At 43.6% G+C, this 25,787-nt stretch overlaps 2 protein-coding genes across 2 annotated transcripts in view; one reads left to right on the top strand and one right to left on the bottom strand.

The window, feature by feature from the left end:
* Positions 1 to 15,709, top strand: part of ALS2CR12 (amyotrophic lateral sclerosis 2 chromosome region 12) — a 39,912-nt gene extending 24,203 nt beyond the window's left edge. Inside the window, exons 9-14 of the mRNA XM_008070792.1 lie at positions 1,403 to 1,502; positions 4,857 to 4,960; positions 8,600 to 8,662; positions 13,216 to 13,305; positions 13,433 to 13,542; positions 15,583 to 15,709. Coding sequence (XP_008068983.1) covers positions 1,403 to 1,502; positions 4,857 to 4,960; positions 8,600 to 8,662; positions 13,216 to 13,305; positions 13,433 to 13,542; positions 15,583 to 15,709 — 594 coding nt within the window. The remainder of the gene's footprint in view (positions 1 to 1,402; positions 1,503 to 4,856; positions 4,961 to 8,599; positions 8,663 to 13,215; positions 13,306 to 13,432; positions 13,543 to 15,582) is intronic.
* Positions 15,710 to 17,082: 1,373 nt separating this feature from the next.
* CASP8 (caspase 8) overlaps positions 17,083 to 25,787 on the bottom strand; it is a 26,441-nt gene continuing 17,736 nt past the window's right edge. Inside the window, exons 6-9 of the mRNA XM_008070787.2 lie at positions 24,592 to 24,662; positions 21,919 to 22,060; positions 18,903 to 19,401; positions 17,083 to 17,297 (exon numbers count right to left, since the gene is read on the bottom strand). Of these exons, the coding sequence (XP_008068978.1) occupies positions 17,165 to 17,297; positions 18,903 to 19,401; positions 21,919 to 22,060; positions 24,592 to 24,662 (845 nt within the window). The 3' untranslated portion in view covers positions 17,083 to 17,164. The remainder of the gene's footprint in view (positions 17,298 to 18,902; positions 19,402 to 21,918; positions 22,061 to 24,591; positions 24,663 to 25,787) is intronic.

Here is a 25,787-nt window from a genome sequence, read left to right as displayed (position 1 = left end):
TTTGCCTGGGACTTTCCAGGCTTTAGCATTGAAAGACCAAAGTCTTAGGAGACCTCTCAGTGTCAGGCAGACAAGGACATTTGGTCACCCTTCACAGGTTAAACACTAGCACCATCTCTGAAATTCTTTTTTTTTTTTTTTCGTGGTAGTCTCACTCTGTTGCTCAGGCTGGAGTGCAGTGGCACACTCATAGCCACCCCAGCGTTGACCTGCTGGGCTTCAGTGATCCTTCTGCCTCAACCTTCCAAGTGCCTGGAACTGCAGGCACACGCTACCACGCCCGGCTAATTTTTGATTTATCGTAGAGATGAGGTCTCGCCAAGTTGTCCTGGCTGGTCTTGAACCCACAGGTTCAGGCAATCCACTCATCTTGGCCTCCCAAAGTGCTGGGATTACAGGTTGAGTCACCAAACTCAACCCATCTCTGAAATTCTATTGACCACTCACAGCTTCCAATGTGAGCTTGTATCCAAAACTCATTTTCAAGATATCCCTTGATGCAGTCAGAGAATGCATCATAGAGCAGAGCCTAAGAAGTGTGGGTGATAAATAAGATAGGCTGAGTGTGAATCCTGCTGCTAACCTGAAAAGGAAAGATGTCAGCACCCTGGACCCTACTAGCAGTCTCCAGGTCCTAGACCTTCCCCCTCCTGGGATTCCATGCTCATGAAATCTGAGCCAACCAGCAGGGTGGCATTGGGTTACACTTACTCAACCTCAACCACAAAAGGACGTCTGATTTGCTGGGGAAAAGTGGACGCTCTGAGAAACATCCCATTGCTTTCTGTGTTCTAATTAACTACTAGGGGCCTGGCACGGTGGCTCACGCCTGTAATCCCAGCACTTGGGAGGCCAAGGCGGAAGGATCACTTGAGCCCAGAAGTTCAAGACCAGCCTGGACAGCATAGTCCTATAAAAATTTTTTTTAAATAGCCAAGCATGGTTATATGTGCCTGTAGTTCCAGCACTTTGGAAAGTCGAGGCAGGAGGATCACCTGAGCCCAGGAGGTCAAGACTGCAGTCAGCTGTGATAGCACCACTGTACTGCACCCCGGGCAACAGAGTGAGACCCGAACTCCAAAAAATAAAAAATAAAAAAATAACAACTAGGTATTTCCTTCTTTTCTTCGTGTGCTGTTGAAGAGGGATTCACGATTGAAGGAAACTGATGTGTAATTCTTCCACATGAAGAACACTACTTGTCTTCAAAAAATGCTCAGTTTCAGTGGGGCAAATGCCATGCACATTTGCCCTAGACTTTTAGAGTTCTGCAAGCTCTCTGCTGGGCTGGGTGGAATTTACTCCCCACCGGTCACCCACAGAGGGGCCCTCCCTGGGGGAAGTCTGTCCAGGTCTCCTTTGGTGGGACGCTTTTCCTCATGGTGCCTTTGTGCCTCCCTAGGACAGTATTTATGATGAAATGGAAGATAAGTGGTCAAAGTGGAAGGCGGAATGGGAGAACAGTGAGAAGCTGGAGCGGGAGAAGATCCTGCTACAGCAAAGTGAGTGCGGGACTTCTAGCTGTCTGGTGGCAAGTGCATGAAAAAGCAACATCTGGAAACTTGGTCTTGAGAACAGAGGCCTTGGACTTACCGAGGGCAATAGGCCACATGGGAGGTGCCTCAATGGAAGATGTTCCGAGTTTTCAAAAAAGCAAAGTAACAACAAGGGTGGGGTGTGTTTTTTAAAGTTTAGATACCTGATCTAAGGAGTACCTTCTGAAACATGCTGGGTCCAAGCTTGCCCATCATGGGCTGGAACAAGCATAGGAACCTTTAGAGTAGTGTAGACTTGTTGTCTGGATACAGGTAACCAAAGTTCCAGGAATTTCTGGGGGGCGGCTCTTTTATTTTGTCTCATTAGTACCCATACCTGGACTATGGTAGATCTTCAATAAATATCAGTTCAATGAATGAAATACAAGGTCTAACCATTAAGTTTGTGAACTCATCCTTAAAAAAATGGTACATACCTCATTGCTGAATATCACTACGGTCACCTTCGAAGTACCCCCCTTGGGAAGCTATAAACCAACACCAGCACCTCATCCACCTGTCAAAGCAATCTTGAAAATCTTTTTCTGAAATGGCTATCAGAGTTGTTATCATATTGTCCTTGATGTCCTAAATGTCATCAGAATGTCTTCCTTTCAATATTTCTTTTATCTTTAGTTACATTAAAAAGTCACTGAGGGCCAGATCAGGTGAGAAGGGAGAATGTTCCAATGTATTTACTGGCTAAAAACTCCCTCACAGATAGTGCTGTGTGAGCTGGTGCACTGTCGTGATGCAAGAGCTCCTTCAGGACCATTTTCATTCCAAGATTTTCAGTTAAGATTTTCCTGTCTTTCTATTGATGTTTATTTGGTCTACTATGCTTCTCACAGTCAGTTGATGACTTTGATGCACAATTTAATAAATTTTTGCAATGTTTTCATCAGTGCTGCTCGTTACTGGCCATCCTGACCTCTCTTCATCAATGAAGCTTTCTTTCCTCTCAGAAAAACGTTTAAGCCATTTGTACACTGCCATTTTCTTCATGGCATTATCCCCATAAACTTGGACTAACATGTCCCTGATTTCACTTTCACTCTTTCCAAATTTGACAAGAAATTTAATGTTTGTTCATTGCTCTGATTCAAGTTCCGATAGCACACAAAAACATGCAACAACAATAATGAATGCCACTCTACAAGACACTACCACATGTCAACACAAACACAGTTGTGAGACAATGATATGCCAAGGTTAGGAAACATTACTGAGTTGTTTGTACATTGTTGCCAACATAAGTGCACAGTGGCAAGTTCACAAACTTAATTGTTAGACCTCACAATACATTCTTTTAGCTTGTTAAAAAATTTCAGTAGCTTTAGAGTGTACAAATGGTTTACAGTTATAGGGATGCATTGTGTAGTGGTGAAGAAGTCTGGGCTTTAAGTTCCCACCACTCCACTTGTACACACTGTATCTGACAGGTGATTTTCCATACCTCCACTGCTTGCCACCCCCGCCCTTCTGCATCTCCAACACCCATTATTCCATTCTCTATTCCTTAGCTCCCATTTATAAGTGAGAGCATGCCATGTTTGAGTTTTCATTCCTGTATTATTTTACTTAGAATGATGGTCTCCAATTCCATCCATGTTGCTGCAAAAGACTTGATTTCATTCTTTTTTATGACTGAATCGTGTACCATGGTACCTATTTACCACATGTTTATTATCCACTAACTCAAAGAGAATCCATTCGTGCATGAGGAAGAAAAACAACACAACCCATTATACCATCAGTCTCTATGTCCCCCCATCTCCAGAAGGGAGCCATGTTTGATAAACATTTTTAATATTTCCAGTCCTTAACACAGAGCTTTGGTCACACAAAGTGCTCTGTAAGTGCACCTGCCACTGCCACAGAGCTTCTTCATAAACAGAAAAATGGAGAGAGGAATTTGCAGCGACTTCTCCAGCCAGACCTGGAGGACTAGCTGAGGTAGGCATGGGGACTCTACAAACCTGTTCCACATCCTAGGCCAACCGCGTTCACTTCAGATTTAGTTGCTCTTAACAGACTTCTTGTTTAAATGCATATACTCCCTGGGAAAGTTCCTTCACATTCTCGTGGGGACTCTGACTGCCGGAAGGCAACATGAAGACCCCAGAGCTAAGTCTGGGAACAGAATGTGGTGCTGCTCCTGACTTCACCCAGACTCCTGGTGTGGTAGGACTCAGGTCATCTCCCAGACTTCCAGCTACTCCTACAACACTTATCCCATGGGTTGTCAAAATCTAAGTTAAGAGTAACCACCTGTTTTGGAAGACTAAATTTTAACTACTTGTCATGCAGCTCAGTTGAGAAGCTTCCCTGCCAGCCCAGAGACTCTCAGTCCAACCCTAGAATTGCTGTTTGTTCGTTTGTTTTTTGAGTTGGAGTCTCACTCTGTCACCCAGGCTGGAGTGCAGTAGCACGATCACAGCTCACCACAGTCTCAACCTTCTGGGCTCTGGCGACCCTTCCACCTCAGCCTCCTGAGTAGCTGGAACTACAGGCACTTGCCACCACACTCAACTTAGTTTTTGATTTGTATTGTTAGAACCAAGGTGTTGCCAAGTTGCCCTGGCTGGTCTCAAACCCAAGGGCTCAGGAAGCCCTCTCACTTCTGCTTCCCAAAGTGCTGGGATTACATGCATGAGCCACTGTACCCAGTTCATTCCCAGAATGGCGACACTGAAGAACTGTGTGTCTCCCTGGCCCCTGCCTTTCTCCTATTTGATATTTGGGCTCTGTCAGCAGGTTTCCCTGCCCACAAGAACAGTTTAATCTACCTCTACTCCAGAATGGATTGTATTGCTGGCAAAATCATATTAGCCAAGCGCTTCATTTTAAGATAAGGATATCCAAGAAAGCACAGTGGTTACTCGAGCAGAGGGAATGGACAAAATAGTAAGCAACAGATCCAAAACAAACTATACACAAAAGAACCAGACATGGGCAGTAAGTCCCAGGTGACTAACATGATGGAGGATAACTCTCACACTCACCAGCCTCAAGCATCTCCAGACAAGTGTCAGAGGCTAACACCAGGCTCAAAGAACTCTGAGTTTGCTTCCATCTTCAGATATTCTGAGCAAGCAGGCTGTTGGCTAGAGTGATTTCCCTGAGACCTCTCTCCTTGGCTTCTAGATGGCTCTCTTCTGTCTCTGGGTTCACAGGGTCCTCTCTCGTGCTCCTCTGTGTCCCTAAACCTCTCATTATAAGGACTCCAGTCATATTGGATTAGGGCCCACCCAATGGACTCTTTCTGCATCCACCATTCCCACATTTACACATGCATATGCTTTCTTCTTGCCTCCACAGAAAATCAGATGACAAAAAAGTTTGAGTTAGACTCAAAAGAAGAAAAGAAGAAAATCAATGAATCCTACAATGCAGTCTTTGATAACTTCATTCGAGAGAAGGAGGTAACTCAGTCCAAAGTGCATCAGTGTTGAGTATCTTGTCCTAGAGGCCCATTTGAGTTCCTGGGTGTGCCCCTGTTATTGGTGATCTTCACGGGCACACTCCTCTGTGGGGGGCCAGCCCCTGAAAAGAGATTTAGGGGGTCCCTTGGAAGGTGTGGTGGCATCGGCGATTTTGTAGGGATAGATATTAAAAGAAAGAAAGCGACTGGGGGAGAAAGAAAGAAACTGGACTCTGTCTAGTGCAGAAGCTGATTCTGTAGGAGGGATAGATATTAAAAGAAAGAAAGATAGAGGGATAGATATAAACAGAAAGAAAGAGAAAGAAATTAAGTGGACAACTGTTCGACGGATTGAGCAGAAGCCATTTATTGGAACTTACAGCAGGTATTTATCCCCAAGTTTTATACAGACAGTCTCACAAGTCTTTCACGTGAACACAAAGCCAGGTGCAGGAGGGGCGTCCCCCAAGCACGAGGTGTTTCCTCAGGTATGAGGAAGAGCTATCCCAATTAAATCACAAAACTTTTACATGAACACAAAGCCAGGTGAATGAGGGGCATCCCTCACCCACCCGGTGTTTCCTGGAGTATGAGGAAGGGCAATCCCAATTAAATCACAAGACATTTACATGAACATAGAGCCAGGTGGATGAGGGGGCGTCCCCCACCCACCAGGTGGTTCCCCAAGCATGAGGAATGAGGATCTCAAAACTATCTCACTGTTCCTCGTGCTTGGTTAATATTTCTCAAAAGCATTACAACAATTCTAACATCATAATATTCTAATAATCAATAACTTTTAAAACTTATGCATACACAACACCTAATAACCAAGCTAAATCCCAATTCCTCTCTATTTTACGCTAATTCTACCTACACTATAGAAACTCTTAATTATAGCCCAAACCAATTCCTAAGGAATGTGGCCCAATCAAAAGATCACGCTGGGTCGTTTCTGGGAACAATAGATTACAATCTCTTAACAAAATGGCTGCTCCGAAATCCTATAAATCTATTTTAACTTTTATAAAAGTTTCTAATTCCTAATTCTGATCATCAGCAATAAAGCTTCTAAAAAATAAAACCCAAATATAAACTGTAAATTGTATTAAAGCCAAAACTGCAAATGTAGAAAATGGAAACAATGTAATTTCTAAAGTTAGCTGTATTCTTATTAAACCTCAAAATATCCTACCTGGGCAGGCGAGACCTCATCTCTACAATAAATCAAAAAAATCAGCTGGGCGTGGTAGCGCACACCTGTAATTCCGGCTACTCGGAAGGCTGAGGCGGAAGGATCACTGGAGCCCAGCAGGTTGAGGCTGCAGTGGCCAGAAGCGGCCACTGCACTCCAGTCTAGGCGACAGAGTGAGACTCCAACTCAAAAAAAAAAAAAAACAGACCGCAAAATATCATGTTTGATCATGCTTGAACTGACATAATTCACTGACGTAGCATAACCTATTCTACAATACTTTCTATGAATAAAATAAATTCAATTTCTATAATAAGTAGAAAAACCTTATACTAACTGTAGCTAAAAACCAGTTTAAAGGAAAGCAGCCTAGTCCAAAGTAAGCGCTGGGCCCTTAGGAAAGTGGCCCAGCCCAAAGTTCGTGCTGGGCCTTTAGGAATGTGGCGTAGCCCAAAGTTTGTGCTGGGCCGTTTCTAATAGCTCTAGATATTTATTGGTATTATTAAGATTGAAACAGCACTTTGTATGTATATACTAATTCTACAAATATACTATTAGATCTTAAAAGAAGCTTGTACCGTATTAAAGGCTCCCAAATGTGACCTGAATTTGAATTATGTTAAGTTTAAAGCCGAAACCACAGTCTATGAGAAACAGGAACAATGAACTCCTAAAGTAAGCCATGCCTGTCATACTCTCAGAACTTCATGCTTGGATCATCAAAGTCCCTGCTAGTGGAACATGCCAAACAGCAAAGAAGGGAAGAGGGAATGGGCCTTCAGCTCCTGAGATCATCCTAGTGGTCTCAGGGTCCACAGCCTGCCTGGATCCCTAACACTCAGGCAGGCCTCCATGGCTGGCTCCCAACACTCCTCCTCTCCCAGCTTTCCAGGAGCTATATGCATGTAGGCCGACAGGCTTGCTGTCCTTTAGCTGGTCAGTCTTGCCACTGGGTTATTGGGCGGTCTTACCACTGAGTTATAAAACTGACGAGATAGTCTTACCACAGGCTAGGCAGTCTTACCAAAGTGTTGTTAGAATGAAAATTACAATTAACAGAACATAACAGAATTCTATACATGCAGAACCTGCAATTCCCTCTTTTGCCGAAACCTCATCTCTGAATGTCCTTGCCATCCTTGACTCATTGTGGTAGCTGTGGTGCCACTACAGGCTGTAGGGCAGAGTTAGGTTTAACTTACAAAAAATTGCCAAACTATTTCCCAAAGTAGTTGTACCATCTTACTCTTGCATCATAAATATATGAGAATTCTAGTTACTCCACAACAATTCGTGTTGCCATTGGCCATTCCCATGAGTATGAACTGGTATTTCAAGATGGTTTTGATTTCCCTGCTGACTAATTATGCTGAACAATTTTTCACATGTTTATTGGACCATTCATATGTCTTCTCATAAAGTATCTTCTTAAGTCTTTTGCTGTTTGAAAAAATTAGAGCTGCTTATGTTTTTACTATTGATATGTAGGAGCACTTTTTATATTGTGGGTACAAGTTTTTTTGTCAGATATACGTGCTGCAATATTGTCTTCCAATTGTGGTTTGCCTTTTCATTTTGTTGATGTCTTTTGATGTGCAGACATTTTCAATTTTGATGAAAGGCAAATTATCAGTTTTTTACTTTTGTAGTTACAGTTTATTGTGTCCTCACTATGTAATCTTTGCCTATTCCAAGGTCATGAAGATATCCTTTTTTTAAAAGAAACCTGTAATTTTAACTTTTATGATTCTATGGCCCATTTTGACTAAGTTCTGTGTATGGAGTGAGGTAGAGGTCATAGGTCATTTTTGTCCATATGGGTATTCAGTTATTCTAGCACCATTTTTTGAAAAATTGTTTCTTTCTCTGATGAGTTGCCTTGGTCTCTTTGTTTATTTGGGGAGGGGTCAGACTCTCCATTCTGTTCCATTTTACTATTTATCTATACTGAGACCAACAACACATTGTCTTAATTACTGAAACTTGAAATCAGGTATTAAAGATCATCTAAATTTGCCATTGTTTTTCAAGATTATTTTTTCTTTCTATATCCTTTGCATTTTCATATAAATCTTAGAACTTGTCAATTTAGAATTAGTTTGTCAAAAAAGCACGCCGGTAGTTTGACTGGGATTGCATTGAATATAAAGACCGATCTGTATACATTTGAACGCTTAAAAGTATTGAATCTGTTTTGACTTAAGAAAAGCTTTTGATGAAAATGTAATTTCTTTTAACATTTGTCAGTGTAGTAAGGTTGTGCATAAGTAAGTTTTTCATTAACTTCAACATGTCATGTCACTAGTTTATAATGTATGCTTCATTATACCAGCATCTAAGCTTTGGTGAATATTATATTCCTGAATCCTATTCTGGCTTTCTTAACTTCCTAAAGTAAGTGCCAGACCTTCTGTGCTGACCCTTTCCAAATAAAATTGTTTTCAGGAGCTCTTGAAACAACATGAAAGTGACACCTTGCAATTAGAGGAGCTGAAAAAGACCAAAGGGGTAAGCTCAATCATCCTTTCCTATGGACTTGGTATTTATAAATACACCAGCAAGGCCAGGCATGGTGGCTCATGCCTGCAATCTCAGCACTTTGGGTGGCCAAGGTGGGGGGATTGCTTGAGCCCAAAAGTTGGAGACCAGCCTGGACAACATAGAGACCTCATCTCTCCAAAAAATCCAAAAATTAATCGGGTGTGGTAGTGCACATCTGTGGTGCCAGCTACTTGGAGACTGAGGCAAAAGGATACCTGAACCCAGGGGGTCCAGGTTGCAGTGAGCTGTGATCACATCACTGCACTCCAGCCTGGGTGACAGAGACAATGCAAAATGACCAGGTATAGTCTAGTGCTGTGCACAACGCAATTGCAGTTCATGATCTGTTCATGCATCTTGGGGGATGATCATTACATGGGAAGGGCTCTAGGGCCCTGAGGACATGTAGAATTAGTGGGGCTATTGCCTGGAGGCAGAGACTCATTGGGTTTTTGTGTGTTTGTTTGTTTTAACTCTTCAGCACCTAACAGAGTGCATGTAGGTGAATGTAGGTGCTGATTATGAGGTTCTACACAGATAAATATAAGCACAATATGTTCCCTTCAGAGAACAAAGAACGACTAGTCCTCTTGGGGTGGGGTGTGTGAGAGAATCAGGAAGGTCACAATGCAGCACTTGAGCTGGTTTTGACAGCTGAGTGTTTCTGAACCTCAGAATGCAGAGAGGGTGAGATGTTCAACCCAAGAGAAGAACATGAGACAAGTTGGCAAAATAATGAAAGAAGCTGGCATATGGAAGGAAGAGCAAGACAGCTCAGGAAAGGTAGCTTAGGGCCCATGGCTAAGAGGCTCTTAGTTCCGACTAGACTCTTACATCATGCAGTACCACAGGCCATTTGCACTGGACTTGCTCAGAAGGCTCTGGGGTGGGAAGCAGCCTTCCAGGAGGCAGAAGCAGGGAAGTCCTCTTCTGTGGGAGCCTCATAATGGTCCTCACAGGAGTTCTAGGCTAGTCTTGCGTGGCCCACAAGAAATAGTTCAGGGAGAGGAAATGAGACTTACAGATGTAGGAGCTGGAGCTATCCTGGCTTAAAAGGCTCACGTTCCAATATCCTTTGTAACAGATGCACAGACATAACCTTCATGTCATGCCCACTTACAAGAGTCACTGCCCCGGGGAAGCCCAAAGCCATGGCTTTCTCCCAGATGCTTGTGTTTCTCCACAATCCTCCCAGGCCAGATGCAGCTCACCGATCTGGGTCATTTTACTCCAAGCAACATCACTTGGTAACACGGATGGGTAGTCTAGTCGTCTTCCAGGAGAACAGAACATCCAGTGTGCCCATCGACAAGGACGAAGAGGTCTCGTTCTTGTGTAACACTGCACTCCTGGGGCCTTCACTGACCCTGTGTATCATCACAAGCAGTCAATATTTAACTCTGTAGATAGTGAGGAACACCTGAGGTTTTGAGGAAGAGAGTATCATTCGGGAGACGAACTCCGGCAGCAGTGTGAGGACAGCCTGAAGAGTGAGAAGGATGGGAGGCAGAGCCCTGTTAGAAAGGTCACCTCCTGGCTGGGTGTAGTGGCTCAACCTGTAATCCCAGTACTTTGGGAGGTCATGGCGAGAGGGTTACCTGAACCTGGGGGTTCGAGACCAGTCTGGGCAACCTGGTGAGACCTCATCTCTACAATAAATCACAAAAACTAGCCAGGCGTGGTGGCATGTGTCTGGAGTTTCAGCTACTTGGAAGGCTGAGGCAGGATCGCCTAAGCCCAGCAGGTCGAGGTTGCAGTGGCCATGAGTGTGCCACTGCACTCTAGTCTGGGAAACAAGAGTGAGACTCCAACTCAAAAAAGAAGAAGAAATGTCACCTTCCATTTACACCTCCACCTGGCTTCTGCTCCCACCCACTTGTAGAAATTGCTCTGAGTAAAGTCATCAATAACTTCCAAGGTGCAGTGCCAGGTGAAAAAGATCACGTCTTGAAACATGCACCTCTTTCAGCTTTCACAGTCTTCTGGTGTTTTCTTTACCTCCTCAGCCATGCCTCCTTTGCTAGGTCCACCCTTCCACCTCATGTATAAGTTCTGGGATGTTCCAGGGTGTGGTTCTAGCCCCCAGCCCCCTGCCTGTATCTCCCCTTTCTCTTTAGGTGAGCTCATCTGTTCACATCTCTGTGCTGGCAGCTTGAGTTGATGCTCCAGCCTCTCCTCTCCTCTCAGAGCTCCAGCTTGCACACCCAGCTGCCCGTGTGACATCTTGACCTCGATGACTTACAGACACTTCAGAATTAGCATGTCCAGCTCCACATTCCTGATTGCCTACTGGCCATTGGAGCCCTCAATCGTCAACTCCATCAGCTCAGACAGAGTCATCCTTGACTTCTTCTTTCCTTTCACTACCCAAAGTCATCCATCATCATCAGCCAATCTTCGACAACACATCCCAAATTCACCCCATTCTCTCTAACTCTATTGCCACCATTCCTGGGTCCATAATTCTCACCTGCACTACAGGAGAACTCCCAGCCTTCATTGCCCGCACTATGTAGTACACCTCTCCTTCATTGCCTGCATCTGTAGTACTCTCCTTCTTCATTACTTAAATCCAGTAGTATTCTTCTCCTTTGTTCTCTGCACCATAGTAGTACCCCACGTCACTCCCTTACTATGCAGTACTCTCCTTGACTCCCTGCAGGATGTAGTGCTTCCCTCCTTCTTTCCCTGCACTATGTAGTACTCTCTTTCTTTATTCCTTACAGTCCAGTGTGAAAGAACGGACTGAAAGCAAGAAGCCACTTTGTTTTGTTCCTAAATCTTAACACACTAATAAGAAAGTAAAAGCTGTGTCCTGGAGGAATGCATACTTTAGATAAAGATTAACTTTGCTGACTTTGTCTTTTCAGAAACCCAGATCCCTCAAACATGACCAGTATCTGCCCATTGTAATCATAGAGCAGTCCTCCTCTCTTCCTCAAGGTCTACAGACCACCTACCCTGGGAGGCATCTGTGGTTCTGGCCTTGGTGTATTGTTAATAGTTTACTGTGACCGGTCTCCAGTCCACCTGGAGTCATGAGATACCAGAGCCTGGTGATGCCAAGACACAAGACTGTTATCTACATCAAAAAGTGCAACTTTAAACAATCTCCTTGATCCAAACTCTTCTCCAAGAGCTTTAAATATACCCAGTTCCCCAGCCTTCAGGGCCACACTCAGAATGCTGGCCCTCTTCTTGTCTGTGGGAAGTGATCTTTTCTTAAATCAATCTTTTCTTTCTTCATCTCTTGGTGTGTTGCAAATCTTTGTGTTACTTGGATCTCTGGTAACCAGCGCACACCTCCAGCACGATGGTTCCAGCAGTGCTGTGCCCCCTCCAGACCCTCTGTCCCTAACACAGTGGTACTCTTCTCTCTTGTTTCTTCAGAGAGTACAGTAGTATTCTCTGTCATTCGCTTACTATATAGTAGTCTCTTCCTGCATTCCCTGCACCACGGTCATACTCTCTGCCTCATTCCCTGCAATATGTAGTACTCTCTTCCTTTGTTGCTTTGATTTTCCTCTTGGCTCCTCCAATCCACTCTCCACTTGGCAGTGAGATAAATGAAAACAGTAAGATACATACAAGCGCTTCCTTTCCTTAAACCCTTCAGTGCCTAAAACCCATTTTTCTCGGGTTACCTCATCCTCTCTGGTCAACCTGGCTCCTCTAAACTCCTCCTCTTAGCCCTCAGTTCTGCTTGCTATCTCTGTTCCAGCTACACTGGCATTTCTTCATGTCCTCAAACACACACAACATTTTGCCTTCTCAGGTCTGTTGTACAGTCTCCCATTCATTCTTTAGTAGAAGCTAATTAGTTTTTAAAATTAATAAACTATTTTTTAGGGTCGTTTGAGGTTTACAGAAAAATTGGGCAGAAAGGACCAAGAGTTCCCATATACACCCCACCCGCCCCACCCCTAGTTTCCTCTGTTATGAGCATCTCACACAAAGGTGGTACATTAGTTGCAATTGATGAGCACATATCGGTGCATTGTTATTCACAAAAGTCCATGGTTTATATTAGGGTTCACTCTTTGTGTTGTACATTCTGTGGGTTTTGTCTAACATATCATGTCATGCATCCACTATTGCAGTGCAGTGTCCTACAGAAAGCTTCACTGTCCTACCTAGTCAGTCCTCCCTCTCCCCTCAACCCTTGGAAACCACTGCTGTTTTTACTCTCTATAATTTTGCCTTTTTCAGGGTGTCATAGAGTTGGAATCAGCAGTAGGTATTCAATAACATTGTGCTTGGTGAATGCATGGATGACAGCCATTGTAACAGCCCACCTGAGCTCTGGCGAAGCCTGGCTCTGTGGCAGAGCTAGTGGGGTAGGGGAGGAGGGTTTTGACGGTGACACCGAGAGGAGCTAGAACCAGTGGAGTGTGATACGTGATTGGCTGAGTGGTGCAGGATACCACTTTGCTCCTTTACATTCTAGCCCGGGGCTCTGGAGAAGAAAATAACTAAGTAGAGAGTGGCATGACGTTTTAACACAGTTTCTTCTCATGCAGGTCATGGAGGAAGAGTTGCATGCACAAGCTCTTATCCTAGAGTCACTTAACACAAACCTCTACCATACCCAGTTGGAACTCCAGAAAGAAGTGAGTCCTGACCAGTGTGGGGAAGGGGACTGGGAAAGAACCCAGGTCTCTGTACAGTTCTGCCATGCATCTCTGCCCTGGATGGCTCAGTCTGGGGACAACAGCTATTAAAGCTTTTATCTTTCAGAAAACGGCCGTGGGGAATCTGGAGAAAACATTACAGACCAAGCTTGCTGAAGCTGAAGAGAAGTATAAGTACACCATACAGATCCTGACGGAAGAGAACATTCACCTAAGGTGCGGTGGCTGCTGCTCAAATAGACATAGCTGAGCCAGGCATGGTGGCTCATGCATGTAGTCCCAGCATTTTGTGAGGCTGAGGCAGGAGGATCACTTGAGGTCAGGAGTTTGAGACCAACCTGGGCAATATAGTGAAATGCCATCTCTATAAAAATAAAAAATTAACTGAGCGTGGTGATGTGCCTGTAGTCCCAGCTACTGGGGAGGCTGAGTTGGATCACTTGAGCCTAGGAGTTTGAAGCTGCAGTGAGCTATGATCATGCCACTGCACTCCAGCCTGAGTGACAGTGCGAGACCCTGTCTCTAAAAAGTAAAAAATTCTAAATAAATAAATAAGACATGGCTGAATTCTCCTTAGGAGTGGGAAGCCTTTTGAGTGAGGAATAGGTGAAGAAATGGGAGGTGTCAAGGCACAGGCACTTCCAGGCAGGAGATGTGTCCCTATGAGCCTTGACACAGAAGTACTTTCAGTGGTCAGTTCATTTGAGGTGGAGCTGGTGTCTAGACTTCTCCCTATTACCTGCTCCCCTATTTTTATGCAAAATGACAGACAATTTCTCTGCTAGTTTCTTGGTTTATTCAGTTCTATAACTGAAAATTTTTTTTTCTTGAGACAGGGTCTCACTCTATCACCGAGGCTGGAGTTCAGTAGCATGATCACAACTCACCACAGACTCAGACTCCTGGGCTCAAGCAAACCTTCTGCCTCAACCTCCCAAATAGCTGGGACTACAGGCATGCACCACTACACTCAGCTAAATTTTGTGTTTTTTGTAGTGATGAGGTCTCAGTATGTTACCCAAACTGGTCTTGAACTCCTGAGTTCAAGTAATTCTCCTTCCTCGGCCTCCCAAAGTGCAGGGATTATAGGCATAAACACTGTACCCACCCAAAGGTGGTTTTCCAATCCATGTCCCCTGAGAATTTGGTGATTTACCCTTAGATGCAGCTGCTTCTGGTCCTTGTGGAAATCAACTTCAGATCAGAAATTATATTGTTGCCTGAAGATGCATCTTAAATCAGTAAAGTGAATTTTGATCTAAACTTTAAAAAGGAATGTTAGTCATTGCATTAATTTAGTAGAAAATTCCTCATATGGGAATTTGGTCACCTAAACACCTAAACTCCCTGAATTCAAAACCACTGCAACCCCACCAGGCATGGTGGCTGCCATGCCTGTCATCCCAGCACTTTGGGAGATCCAGGTTGGAGCATCGCTGAAGCACAATTCAATCAAGACCAGCCTCGACATCATAGTAAGACCGCATCTCTACCAAAAAAAAAAAAAAATTTTTTTAAGATGTGGAGTACAATTCAGGATTAGGTATACAAATATTCATGGTACAGGTAAAGTTTGGACTTCCCTTTGGTCTCCACTTTGCCTGGTTTGAGATCAGTTACTCTTATTGATGTTGTGTTCCCCCCACCCATCTACCCCGGCAGTATCCTGCTACTGCCAATCCCTTTCTTACAGTATTATGGTAAATGTTCAGGGTCCACTTATGAGTGAGAACATGTGGTACTCTGTTCTTTGTTTCTGTGATAGATCACTGAGTCTGATAGACTCTAAACTCATCCGAGTTGCTGCAAAGTCCATATGTGTGTCCTTCCTTATGGCCGCATGATATTCCGTTATGTAGATATACCACATTTTTTAAATCCAGTCCTATTTCGATGGGCAGCACGGTTGGTTGCATGTTTTTGCTATTGTGAACAGTGCTGCAATAAACATGTGTGTGCAGGTATCTTTTTTGGAGAATGATTTGCGTTCCTCTGGGTATATTCCCAGTATGGGGATTGCTGGGTCATATGGAAAGTCAATGTCTAGTTCTAGAAATCACCACACTGTCTTCCAAAGAGATTGCCCTACAAAAAAACATTTTAAATAAAAGTAAATTTTAAAAACTACCACAAGAAATTATGAGAATGCCCCAGATGAAGGAATGAAGCCACATTTCTCTCACATTTCAGGCCTACAAAATATCCTATACTCATTCTAACTTCTGAGTCTATATTGATGCATCTTTCTTTTTACAGGCAAAAGCTAATTGCCAAGAATGAAGAAATTTATGAAGGACGTTCTGAGAAGTTGGCCTCTACCACTTCTTATGAGTATACTTTTGACATTCTAGAAGATGATAGTCTCAAAGATCAAGAATTATAAACAAAAAGTTACTCTGCCGCTAAGGATGGCAGACACACAATCTCTGTCGGCCTAGGGAACTTTTGGGAAGGTTTCTTGGGAAATGCATATCAGGAGTTTAGTTCTTGGGTTGCTCTGACTCTGTTTTTGTCTCTTCAAAGTTCTTTCTTCTGAGTGGTTGGGAATATCTGAATTCTCATATCAAGGGCACGGCTCTTCATTGGAAAATGATGTTCTTTGTACCTGGAGCTGAACTTTCTCTGGGCTTTGTGCTGTTTTTCTTCCACTGTTCCACATTTCACTAGAAGGAGACTGATTTGACAACCTTTTTCCTATTGAACGTTGGCTGCATTGGGGGTATACCTTGTGTCTCCTTGTGCATTTAGCCAGCAAAAAAGGTAACTTATCGATTTGCTTCCATAACCTTTTTCTCTCATCTGCATGCCCTCCACTTCCCACCTCTCGATCGTTTCCCTAATCTGTGACTGAAGAAGAGTGTCTGATGATTCTTGCCACCATTACCAGAATTCAGATGCCCACAGGGCAGGCAACAGAAATAAGTGAAGTGGGCTGGACATAGGGGAAATGCCAGTGCGTGTGCACATGCACGCGTGCACACACACACAGTCATGAGTAGTCATTGACAGCAACCCGGATGGATGGAGGAACTGGACAGGGTCGGGGTAGAGGGGGTGGGGTCGGGTAAAGAGCAGAGCACATGCCCTCTGAAGGATACTCTTCCCTTCTCCAACCCATTGCCAACCCATACAGGAGCATGGGGTCAATGCTGTCAGAGCCTCTGACTTTTGTAGAAGAGGGCATTCACTGGTTTTCATGTGATATCTCCCAATGTTTAAATGTTGGCAACAGATTTCAACAATACAACATGCAAGGCTCAAGGAAAACATGTCTGTGATCTAAACATTTTTTTCCACCTGTGAGATGCTGTCGCCAAGAAACAAAAACTAAACAAACACAAAAATGAACTCCAAGGAAAAGTAAGACAAAATTATATTTTATTCTGTTAAAAACATTTTTGAAAGAAGATTCTGAAAAAAGGATTTCAATTTTAAAGATAATGTGAGTTCTAAGAACTTAGAACAAACCAAGCACAGAAAGACATGGGAAATACAAATGCATACAGGACGACAGCATAAGAATGCCAGTGCATTATGGACAAAGCATCACAATGCAGAAAGTAAGTATGTATACCAGAGTGTGTATACATCATATCATCAGGTGGAAAAGAAGCCCAAAAAAGTGTTTAAGGGATAGATTATTTGTATATTTAATTTTAAAAATACTTTAACGAATATTTTTGATTTTTTATCTCTAAACATTTTTGTTTGGTAGTGTGGAATTTTTTTATTGAAAATTTAAAATATAGCTTAAAAGTGCAAAATAGTAATAAATTAAGAAAAAAAATCACAGATTAATAAAGAATTCAGCATAGTGTTATGCATCTAAAGAGCAGTGTCACTTCAGAGGGAGTCTGAGTTTTTTCCTTAGTGTGAAGGTGGGCTGAGGCATCTGCTTCCCCATGTTCTTGTCATCCTTGTGGCTTACTTCGTAGTTCACGTCAGTCAGGATGGAGAGGAGGTCATCACCTCTGAAAAACAGGCATGACATGGTGACCACCCGTGGGGAAGAAACAACTCATGGCTCTCTCATCTGCTGTGCTCCATGATCATGCTGAAGTCCCTTCTCCCAAAACATCAGTCACTTGGGACAATAACTTGCTAACCCAAGACCTACCCCAGTTTTTCAGGTGAATGAGTGGTCTCAGAGCTCAATACAGTAAGCCCTCTACATAGGCCCAAGTTCCACTCTGAGGGTGCATTCATAAGTCTAATTTCTTCGTAAGTCCAACAAAATTAGCTTAGGTATCCAACTAACACAATTGGCTATATAGTACTGTAATAGGTTTATAATACTTTTCACACAATACATAAATAACAAACAAAAAATAGAGAAGACATTTTTAAACTTACAGTACAGCATGTGACAACATACTACAGACATGTGCACTAATGTACATGATTGAATATGCAAATGCACACTTGCATTTTTGAAAGTTCACAACTTGAAGGTTTGTATGTAGGGGACTTACTGTAACTGCCCATTGATTTATTCGGGATCTCTGTGAAGCATCAGTAACCTCAGTGTCAGCATTAGATTTTGCTTCTGTCCTTCCTGACCTATGTGTATCTCGTTCTGCTCCATTTTCCTTGGCCCCCACAATTGCCTCAATGTCCCCCAATAACCTGTGCCTCAAATTGACATTGCTTCTGTGGATTCATCTTTGATGCAACTAAACCTAGGGTGAGTGAAAGCTGGATGTCCCCTCAGCTGCCCCCACTTTCTTCTCTCCAGGCTGTCTTGGCAGTTTTGTTGAGCAACCTTTCTATTTACTGCAATAGCTACTCTGAGGCCTTGCAGTAGTCATGCACTGAGTTACAAAATGAAAACATCACCCAGAGGTAGCAGGTCCCTCTTTTACGTGCCATGGGAAATTCTTGCTCTCCGTGCACTCAAAACATAATGAGATTCAGATAGAAGGAACCCAGGGAAGAGCCTTTGCTGTTCATCTACTAGCTGCGTGGGCATTTGAATGAGATGTGCCATAGGAAATCACAATTTAACTAAAGGAAGCACATAATATAATAAAGGATGGAAGGATATTTCCCCACATCTTGTGGCTTCAAAACAGGCCAGATTTGTAGAAATATAAAGAGTTCCTACTCTTGGCCACTTATTTCCCACAATGCACTAGAAGGGTTTGAGGATGGTTAGCTATTTTAGAACTTTTGATAGAGTTGAAGGATGTCAAACATTGAAGCAGGTTACTGCCTTCTTGGAAGACTTCCACAATTAGAGTTGGCTCAGTCATGTTTCTGCCTGAAGACAGAGGGCTGGACTATATGACTTTAGTACCTTTCTTGCTCTGTGATACCCTGACCGCCCTTTGAGATGCTAAGGAATAAAGTATCTCTGTTTTTCCCTCTATAAACTGAAGATCTTCCCACTTCCCAACTGAAGTATAGCTATGTGACCCACAGTTAGATATTTAGAGATGAGTGGAAAGATTCTCCTTGGACACATCTCCAAGATCTGTTAGTATCTCAACCACGGAGCACTTTCGAGTGAGCTCAGAATATGAACAGGTAGCTGTGGCAGTCGGGGAGGGGACAGGCAGTGGAGTAGGCAAACTTACCGGGGACATCTTTCTCTCAGGCTCCGGCAAAGTGACTGGATATACCAAGTTCCCTCCACAGTACTTCGGAAGGAAACGTAGTTATCCACGGTGGCCATCCCCAACAGAAAGTCGGCCTCTTCTGGGATATATCTCCTCTGACATAAGTCCATTTCTAAATAATCACCCTTCTGCTCTGAGTCGGTCTCAACAGGTACACCTTTCTGGTAGTTATCCCCTTGACAGGCCTGAATAAAAAAGAGTTTGGGTTTTCCAGCAAGGGAAGGACACCGCAAACCAGTGAAATAAGATGTCAGGTTATAGATGGAGACCTCTTGACCATCGGTGCCGTAGATGATGCCCTTGTCTCCGTGGGAGAGGATGCAGCAGATGAAGCAATCCTTGTTGCTGTGGTCCGTGCTTTGGTAGAACTTCAGAATCTCACAAAGTTTGCTGGCTGTGCAGTCTTTGTAATCTACTACCTCAAAGAGAAGCTTGGTAAAGGTCTCGCGCAAAGCCTCTGTGAAGTGAAATGTAAAAAGTCATGTTATTTCCTGGACCATAAACCAGAGCTAGAGAGAACAGTGGGCTGAACGTGGACAGATGAGAATTTGACCCAGAAACAAGAGAGCAAGGTTGTCTACGTTAGTAGTCAGATTCTATAGGCTTCTAGTGTTTATTGCCACCTGCTGAAAATGTTCCCAAACCCTGAAGAGAATGAGAAAAGGGAGATTATTCTTGTGAGGCTGTTTTTTCTTCTGAACTAGTTTTCAAGACAGGTAAACTACTAGTTAGGCTTACTACCAAGCCAAAAGATGCCTATATTTCTTACATAATCAGAAAAAACCACGGTTTGAATAAAATATCCATATTTATTTTATGTAGAACCCTCTCAAAGTTACTCATATTCATCAAAATAAAGGGTATGTGTTGTTGTTTAAAAAAAAAAACTAAAACATCTTTTACAAAAATGGTTGCCCCTTTCTCTTTCCCTCCCGATTCCCTACTCATAATCCAGAAAGGCAACCACTTTCATCTTTTAACTACTTTTTCCACATTAGCCCCTATTTTGTAATGAATTTAGGTACTCTGCTATTTATTCATTTATAAACTTTAGACTTTTGTATTGAGCTCTTATTATAAAGGATAAGCATTTGGTGCTCTTACACAATTATTTACAATTATTGGTTGATTCCATAGTAATGTATCTATTATTAAGACTATGTATGGCTGGGTACGGTGGCTCACACCTATAATCTCAACACTTTGGGAGGCTGAGACAGGAGGATTGCTTGAGCCCAGGAGTTCGAGACCAGCCTGGGTAACATAGCGAGACATCTCTACAAAAAAAATTAAAAATTAGCCTGGCATGGTGGCACATGCCTGTAGTCGTAACTACTCAGGAAGCTGAGGCAAGAGGTTCGCCTGAGCCCGGAAGGTCAAGGCAGTAGTGAGTCGTGATCGTGCCACTGCACTCCAGCCTGGATAACGAAGGGAGACCCTGACTCAATAGACAAACAAATAAATAACTTTTTAAAATAAAATAAGGGCCATTGCTCTGTTAAACTCTGGTCTGGCCATGTGGCTCTTTCAGCTATGGCCGCCATGTTTCCTAACCTTGGCCCCCTCCCCTACCTTGGGGAGGTGAATTTAATCTCTCTCGCTCTCTCATTTACTTTCTAAATAAACTATATTTTCTAATTTAAATAAGTAAATAGATAGATACAAAATCTTCAAATAGGTATGTTTGAATAAGCAAATTAGATGTTAACTGGAACCATTTCAGAGTCCTAATGATCATAATCAGTCTCACTGGTTTTCTAAACTATGCTCCATTTACAAAATGGGTCAATAACTGATGCCTTAACCCATGAACACTATTGTCAAGAGTTCTTTGCTCAAATCAAAATCATTAATATCTTAATGGTTGGGTTGGATAATTTTTATTATTACTTTTACTTGTAGTCATTTTTTAATATTCACATAACAGATTATTTTTTCATTTAACTTGTAAATTCTCAATCATAGCTTAAATAGGCTGAGCTACTTTAATATTTGAAACTGCTACTTCTGTTAAGAACCCACAATTTCTGCTGCACTCAATAGTCCAACTTGCATAAATGCAGCCTTGCTAAGAGTCTTGATACCAAGGCAATTTTTTCACCTAATGCATCCACAGAAGCACTGTTTATTTAGTGAAATTAAAAGCAGAGTTTAGTCGGGCTCGGTGGCTCAGCCTGTAATCCCGCGCCTTTGGGAGGCTGAGATGAGTGGATTGCCTGAGCCCGCGAGTTCGAGACCCACCTGGACAGCGAGACCTCATCTCTACAATAAATCAAAAAATCAGCCGGGCATGGTAGCGCATGCCTGTAATTCCAGCTACTCGGAAGGCTGAGGCGGAAGAATCCCCGGAGCCCAGCAGGCAAGGCTGCAGTGGCCGGGAGCGGGCACTGCACTCCAGTCTAGGCAACCGAGTGAGACTCCAACTCAAAAAAAAAAAAACCAAAAAAAAAAAAATAAAAGCAGAGTTTACTGGCCAGGTGCAGTGACTCATGCCAGTAATCCCAGCACTTTGGGAGGCGGAGACAAGAGGATTGCCTGAGCCCAGGAGTTTGAGGCCAGCCCGGGCATAATTTGGCAAGACCTCATCTCTACAATAAATCAAAAACAGCCAGGTATGGTGATATGCGCCTGTAGTTCCAGCAACTTGGAAGGCTGAGACGGAAGGATCACCTGAGTCCAGCAAGTTGAGGCTGCAGTGGCCATGAGCATGCCACTGCATTCCAGCCTGGGTGACAGAGTGAGACTCCGACTCAAAAAAAAAAAAAAAAAAAAACAGAGTTTTTTTTCTGCTTTTCATTATAAATCTTTTAGTAAGATTTGTTATTTTATCTAAATACATACATTGCTTTTATGCCAAAAAAAAAAGAAATGTAAAAACAAAAGCAGAAAACTAACAAATACATAAGAATGTTCTTCACCTCCAAACATGGCCCTTTTGGTACAACTCCCTTCTCCCCTTTGGATCCTATGGTACCTGCATCAAAGTTTGTTCCATTCCTGTTCTTAATGTTTCGGAGTCTGGGCACATCCCTCCGGGCTTCACTAAAATCATTATTGTTGAAGATCAAACAGTATCCCCGAGGCATGTTTGTCATTGGGTAAACTTTGTCTGATGTCTGGAAAACAAAAACCCAATCCAGTAGCCAACATTGTGGGCCAAACACTAGAGATGTGAGCAAAGGAACCCCAAGTGGAGGGGAGGCTGTCCCCTGGGCCAACCCATGGAGCAAGGGCAATTCCCTTGGGGTCATTTCCCAACTGGCTTCACCCTTCCCCTCATACAGGATCCCTTGGGCATCTGCCCCATGGTCAGTGGCCCAACACTTGGGCGTCCTGAGCGCTTGACACAGGCATGCATGTGTTTGTCATCATGTTGTCTTATCAAGATTTGTTCTCATTTCTGCTTCCCTTACGATACAGAAGACTCCTTGAAGCAGATAATGCCTGTGCCAGAGAGTAGGAGGTATTCACTTGTAAGAGCTCCATTAAAGGTTTCCGAATGAGGCCGGGTACGGTGGCTCACACCTGTAATCCCAGCACTTTGGGAGGCCAAGGTGCGATGCTCCCTTGAGCCCAGGAGTTCGAGGCAACATAGCGCAAGCTCATCTCCACGAGGGCAACATAGCGCAAGCTCATCTCCACGAAAAATCAAAAAAATTAGTCGGGTGTGATGGTGCATACTTGCAGTCCCAGCTACTCAGGAGGCTGAGGAGGGTGGATCCCTTCAACCCATCAGGTTGAGACTGCAGTGAGTCAAGATGGTGCCACTGCACTCCAGTCTGGGTGACAGAGTAAGACCTCGACTCAGAAAAAAAAAAAAAAGCTGCTGAATGAATGAATGCCTTTGAGTTGCCCCTCCAAGTGCTCATGATGCTCTTGGCTGTCTCCTCAGCATCCCCATGCCTCCTGGCTAACTGGGGACCTGCCCTTCAGTGTGCCACGGCATGGTCCCAGGACTTATAACACTGAGGGCTTAACCCAGCTCTCAGGACCACCCTGAGAGCTGGTAGGGAAAGTTAGGCTAGTCAGGCAGGTCTTGCCTATGCTGTAGTCAGACTATAGTACCCGACAGCACCAGCTGAGGTGGGCCTGTGTCCTGCCTGTTTCCTCAGGGTTGTTTCAGGACTGAGATACTCAGCACTACTTGGAAGACTGTGCTGTCCCTGGAGGCAGAGAAAAGGGTTTCAGGCTAGGAAAGTCAAATTCTTGACTCTATTTAACCTTCAGACCTTGGGCAAGTAACCTAGTAACTTAGTATTAAGATTAGTATTAAGTACCTAGATACTGAATACCTTATTAAGTTCTTACCAAGTATGTTAAGTATTCTATGAAGTATGCTGAGAGTTTACTAAGTACAGTAAGTGCATTCACTACGATATTAAGACTTCATGTCCTTAGCTGTGTGCTGTAGATAAGGACATACTGCTTACAAAGTGCTATATTACTTCAGCGGATCCTTAATTTCCAGACTGAGAGAGCTCTGGCGATTTTCTCAGGAGCCCACACTGGTAAACAGTCCCTCTCAGGAGTCCACACAAGTCATCTCTGCCACTGGGAGGTGAGAGTGGGCTAATAAATAGGATGGACTGGGTGGGTTGTTAGCAAGTACACATAACAAAGGAGGGACATTTTTGAAACGCTAAGTTAAAAGAAAAGGCTTTGCTCCCCCACACCCCTTTGAGGAGATGGCTTTCCAGAGCTCCTAAAAATTTCTCTGAATTTCATCTTCTAGCCAGGCATGGTGACTCACGCCTGTAATCTCAGCATTTTGGGAGGCTGAGGCAGGAGGATCTCCTTGAGCCCAGGAGTTCCCGGTTGCTAGAAGGCTAAGCAGGAGGCCTCCTACCCCAGTTACCCTCATCTATTCCAGTACCCTCGTCTGAGGTGCTAAAATTAAAACATAATTCACAGGAAATGGAAAGGCTCACATTTTAATATTTAAGTCATGTTTTGGGATAATTTAAATTTTTTCCATTTATTTTTGTTTTAGAGTTGTGGGGTCCATGTGAGGATATGTTACATAAGTAAAAGCATTCAGGTGCTGTTTGAGCCTCTCTCTGCTGGTAGTAGAAATGGTACCTGCTGCGTGGTTGTGTGCCGCTTGTCCCCTTCCCCCCCCCCTCCCTCAGCGGTGCCCAGCACTGTGGTTCCTGCCTTTGTACTCATGTGCCCAGTGTTTAGGGCCCGTAAGTCACATTTTTAACTGTTTTGTGGATTTTTTCTATGGTTCTCAAAATTTTGAATAAGTTTATGTCCCTTATTGATTTACCTGGCAGCTTTTTTTTGCCTTTTTTTTTTTTTTTTTTGTGCCAGGGGCTTACTCTGTCACTCAGGGTGGAGTGCAGTGACATGACATGGCTCACCAAGGCTCAACCACCTGAGCAGCTGGGACTACAGACATGCACCAGCACACCCGGCTTGTTTGTTTGCTTGTTTATTGTAGGGATGAGGTCTCACTATGTTGCCCAGACTGGTCTTAAACTCCTGGGATTAAGTGATTGTCCTGCTTCAGCCTCCCCAAAGTTCTGGGATTACAGGCGTGCACCACTGCTCCTGGCCATCTGGCAGCCTTTTAAAAAAAGCAAACAAATATAATAACTAGAATCTGTAACATAGGGAATGGGAGGACTTGGAGGCGTCCATATACCTGTGACTGTGATGTGCTGTCCTGTTCTCTCAGAGGGTTGGATACTGCCAGTGTCTCACATATCTCCTCCCCTACAAACAAGAAAGAGACACATCGAGAATGAGACCCTGCAGGAAAGGGACGCTGGTTAGGAAAACAGATAGCACCCAGGACCACACAAGGTTCCTTCAAAAATGAAGATTCACGGTTGGCCTTAAACATAATCTCTTTTCAGTCCCCAGAGATTCTGCAGGGAGGGCAATTCACATGCTTCTGGAAACACAAGATCAGACTATCTCATCAGCAAAGGGAAAAGCACACAGAGAAGTGCCATGATGTTCTCTTCCTCCATGAGACAGGCTAAATTTTGAGCTATTCATGAAGAGTATTCATTAGTAGCTTTTTTTTTTTTAAACTTATTGTAGAGATGAGGGATGAGGTCTCACCAACTAGCCCAGACTGGTCTCAAACCCCTGGGCTCAGACAATCCTCTCACCTCTGCCTCCCAAAGTGCTGGTAGTATAGGTATGAGCCACCATACCTGGCTGTCAGTGGTATTCATTAATAAAGCCACTAGCTCAGGATGAATTATTGACTCAGAAATACACTGTAAAACACTCTTAAAGCTCTGGGCTCGGTAGGCGTGGGGAGCAGGAAAGGACTAGCGGCCTGGACATGACTCAGGTATCATCTTTATGAGAGGTTGATTCAGAATGTTTTAAACACACATTCCACAAAGAGCCAGGATAAAAATACAATAAGAACACTGAGGTGATGGTTTTCCTAAGCTTTTAAAAACTTCTCTGAATTTAAAATCATCTTCCAGTCAGGTATAGGGGCTCACGACTGTAATCCCAGCGCTTTGGGAGGCCAAGACAGGAAGATCATTTAAGCCCAGGAGTTCAAGACCAGCTGGGGCAACACAGTGAGTCCTCATCTCTACCAAAAAAAAAAAATCAAAAACTTACAGGGTATGGTGGTATGTTCCCATGGTCCCAGCTACTCGGAATTTCCGGCTGAGATAGAAGGATCACCTGAGCCCAGGAGGTCGAAGCTGTGGTGAGCTATGATTGTGCCACTGCACTCCAGCCTGGGCAACAGAGCGAGATCCTGTCTCAAAAACAAAAAATCAGCCGGGCTCGGTGGCTCAGCCTGTAATCCTGCGCTTTGGGAGGCTGAGGTGAGTGGATTGCCTGAGCCCACGGGTTCGAGACCCA

Source organism: Carlito syrichta, unplaced genomic scaffold, assembly GCF_000164805.1.
Source record: "Carlito syrichta isolate Samal-C Ts95f unplaced genomic scaffold, Tarsius_syrichta-2.0.1 Scaffold314013, whole genome shotgun sequence".
Taxonomy (NCBI): domain Eukaryota; kingdom Metazoa; phylum Chordata; class Mammalia; order Primates; family Tarsiidae; genus Carlito; species Carlito syrichta.
This window is presented reverse-complemented; position numbering and strand designations above follow the sequence as displayed.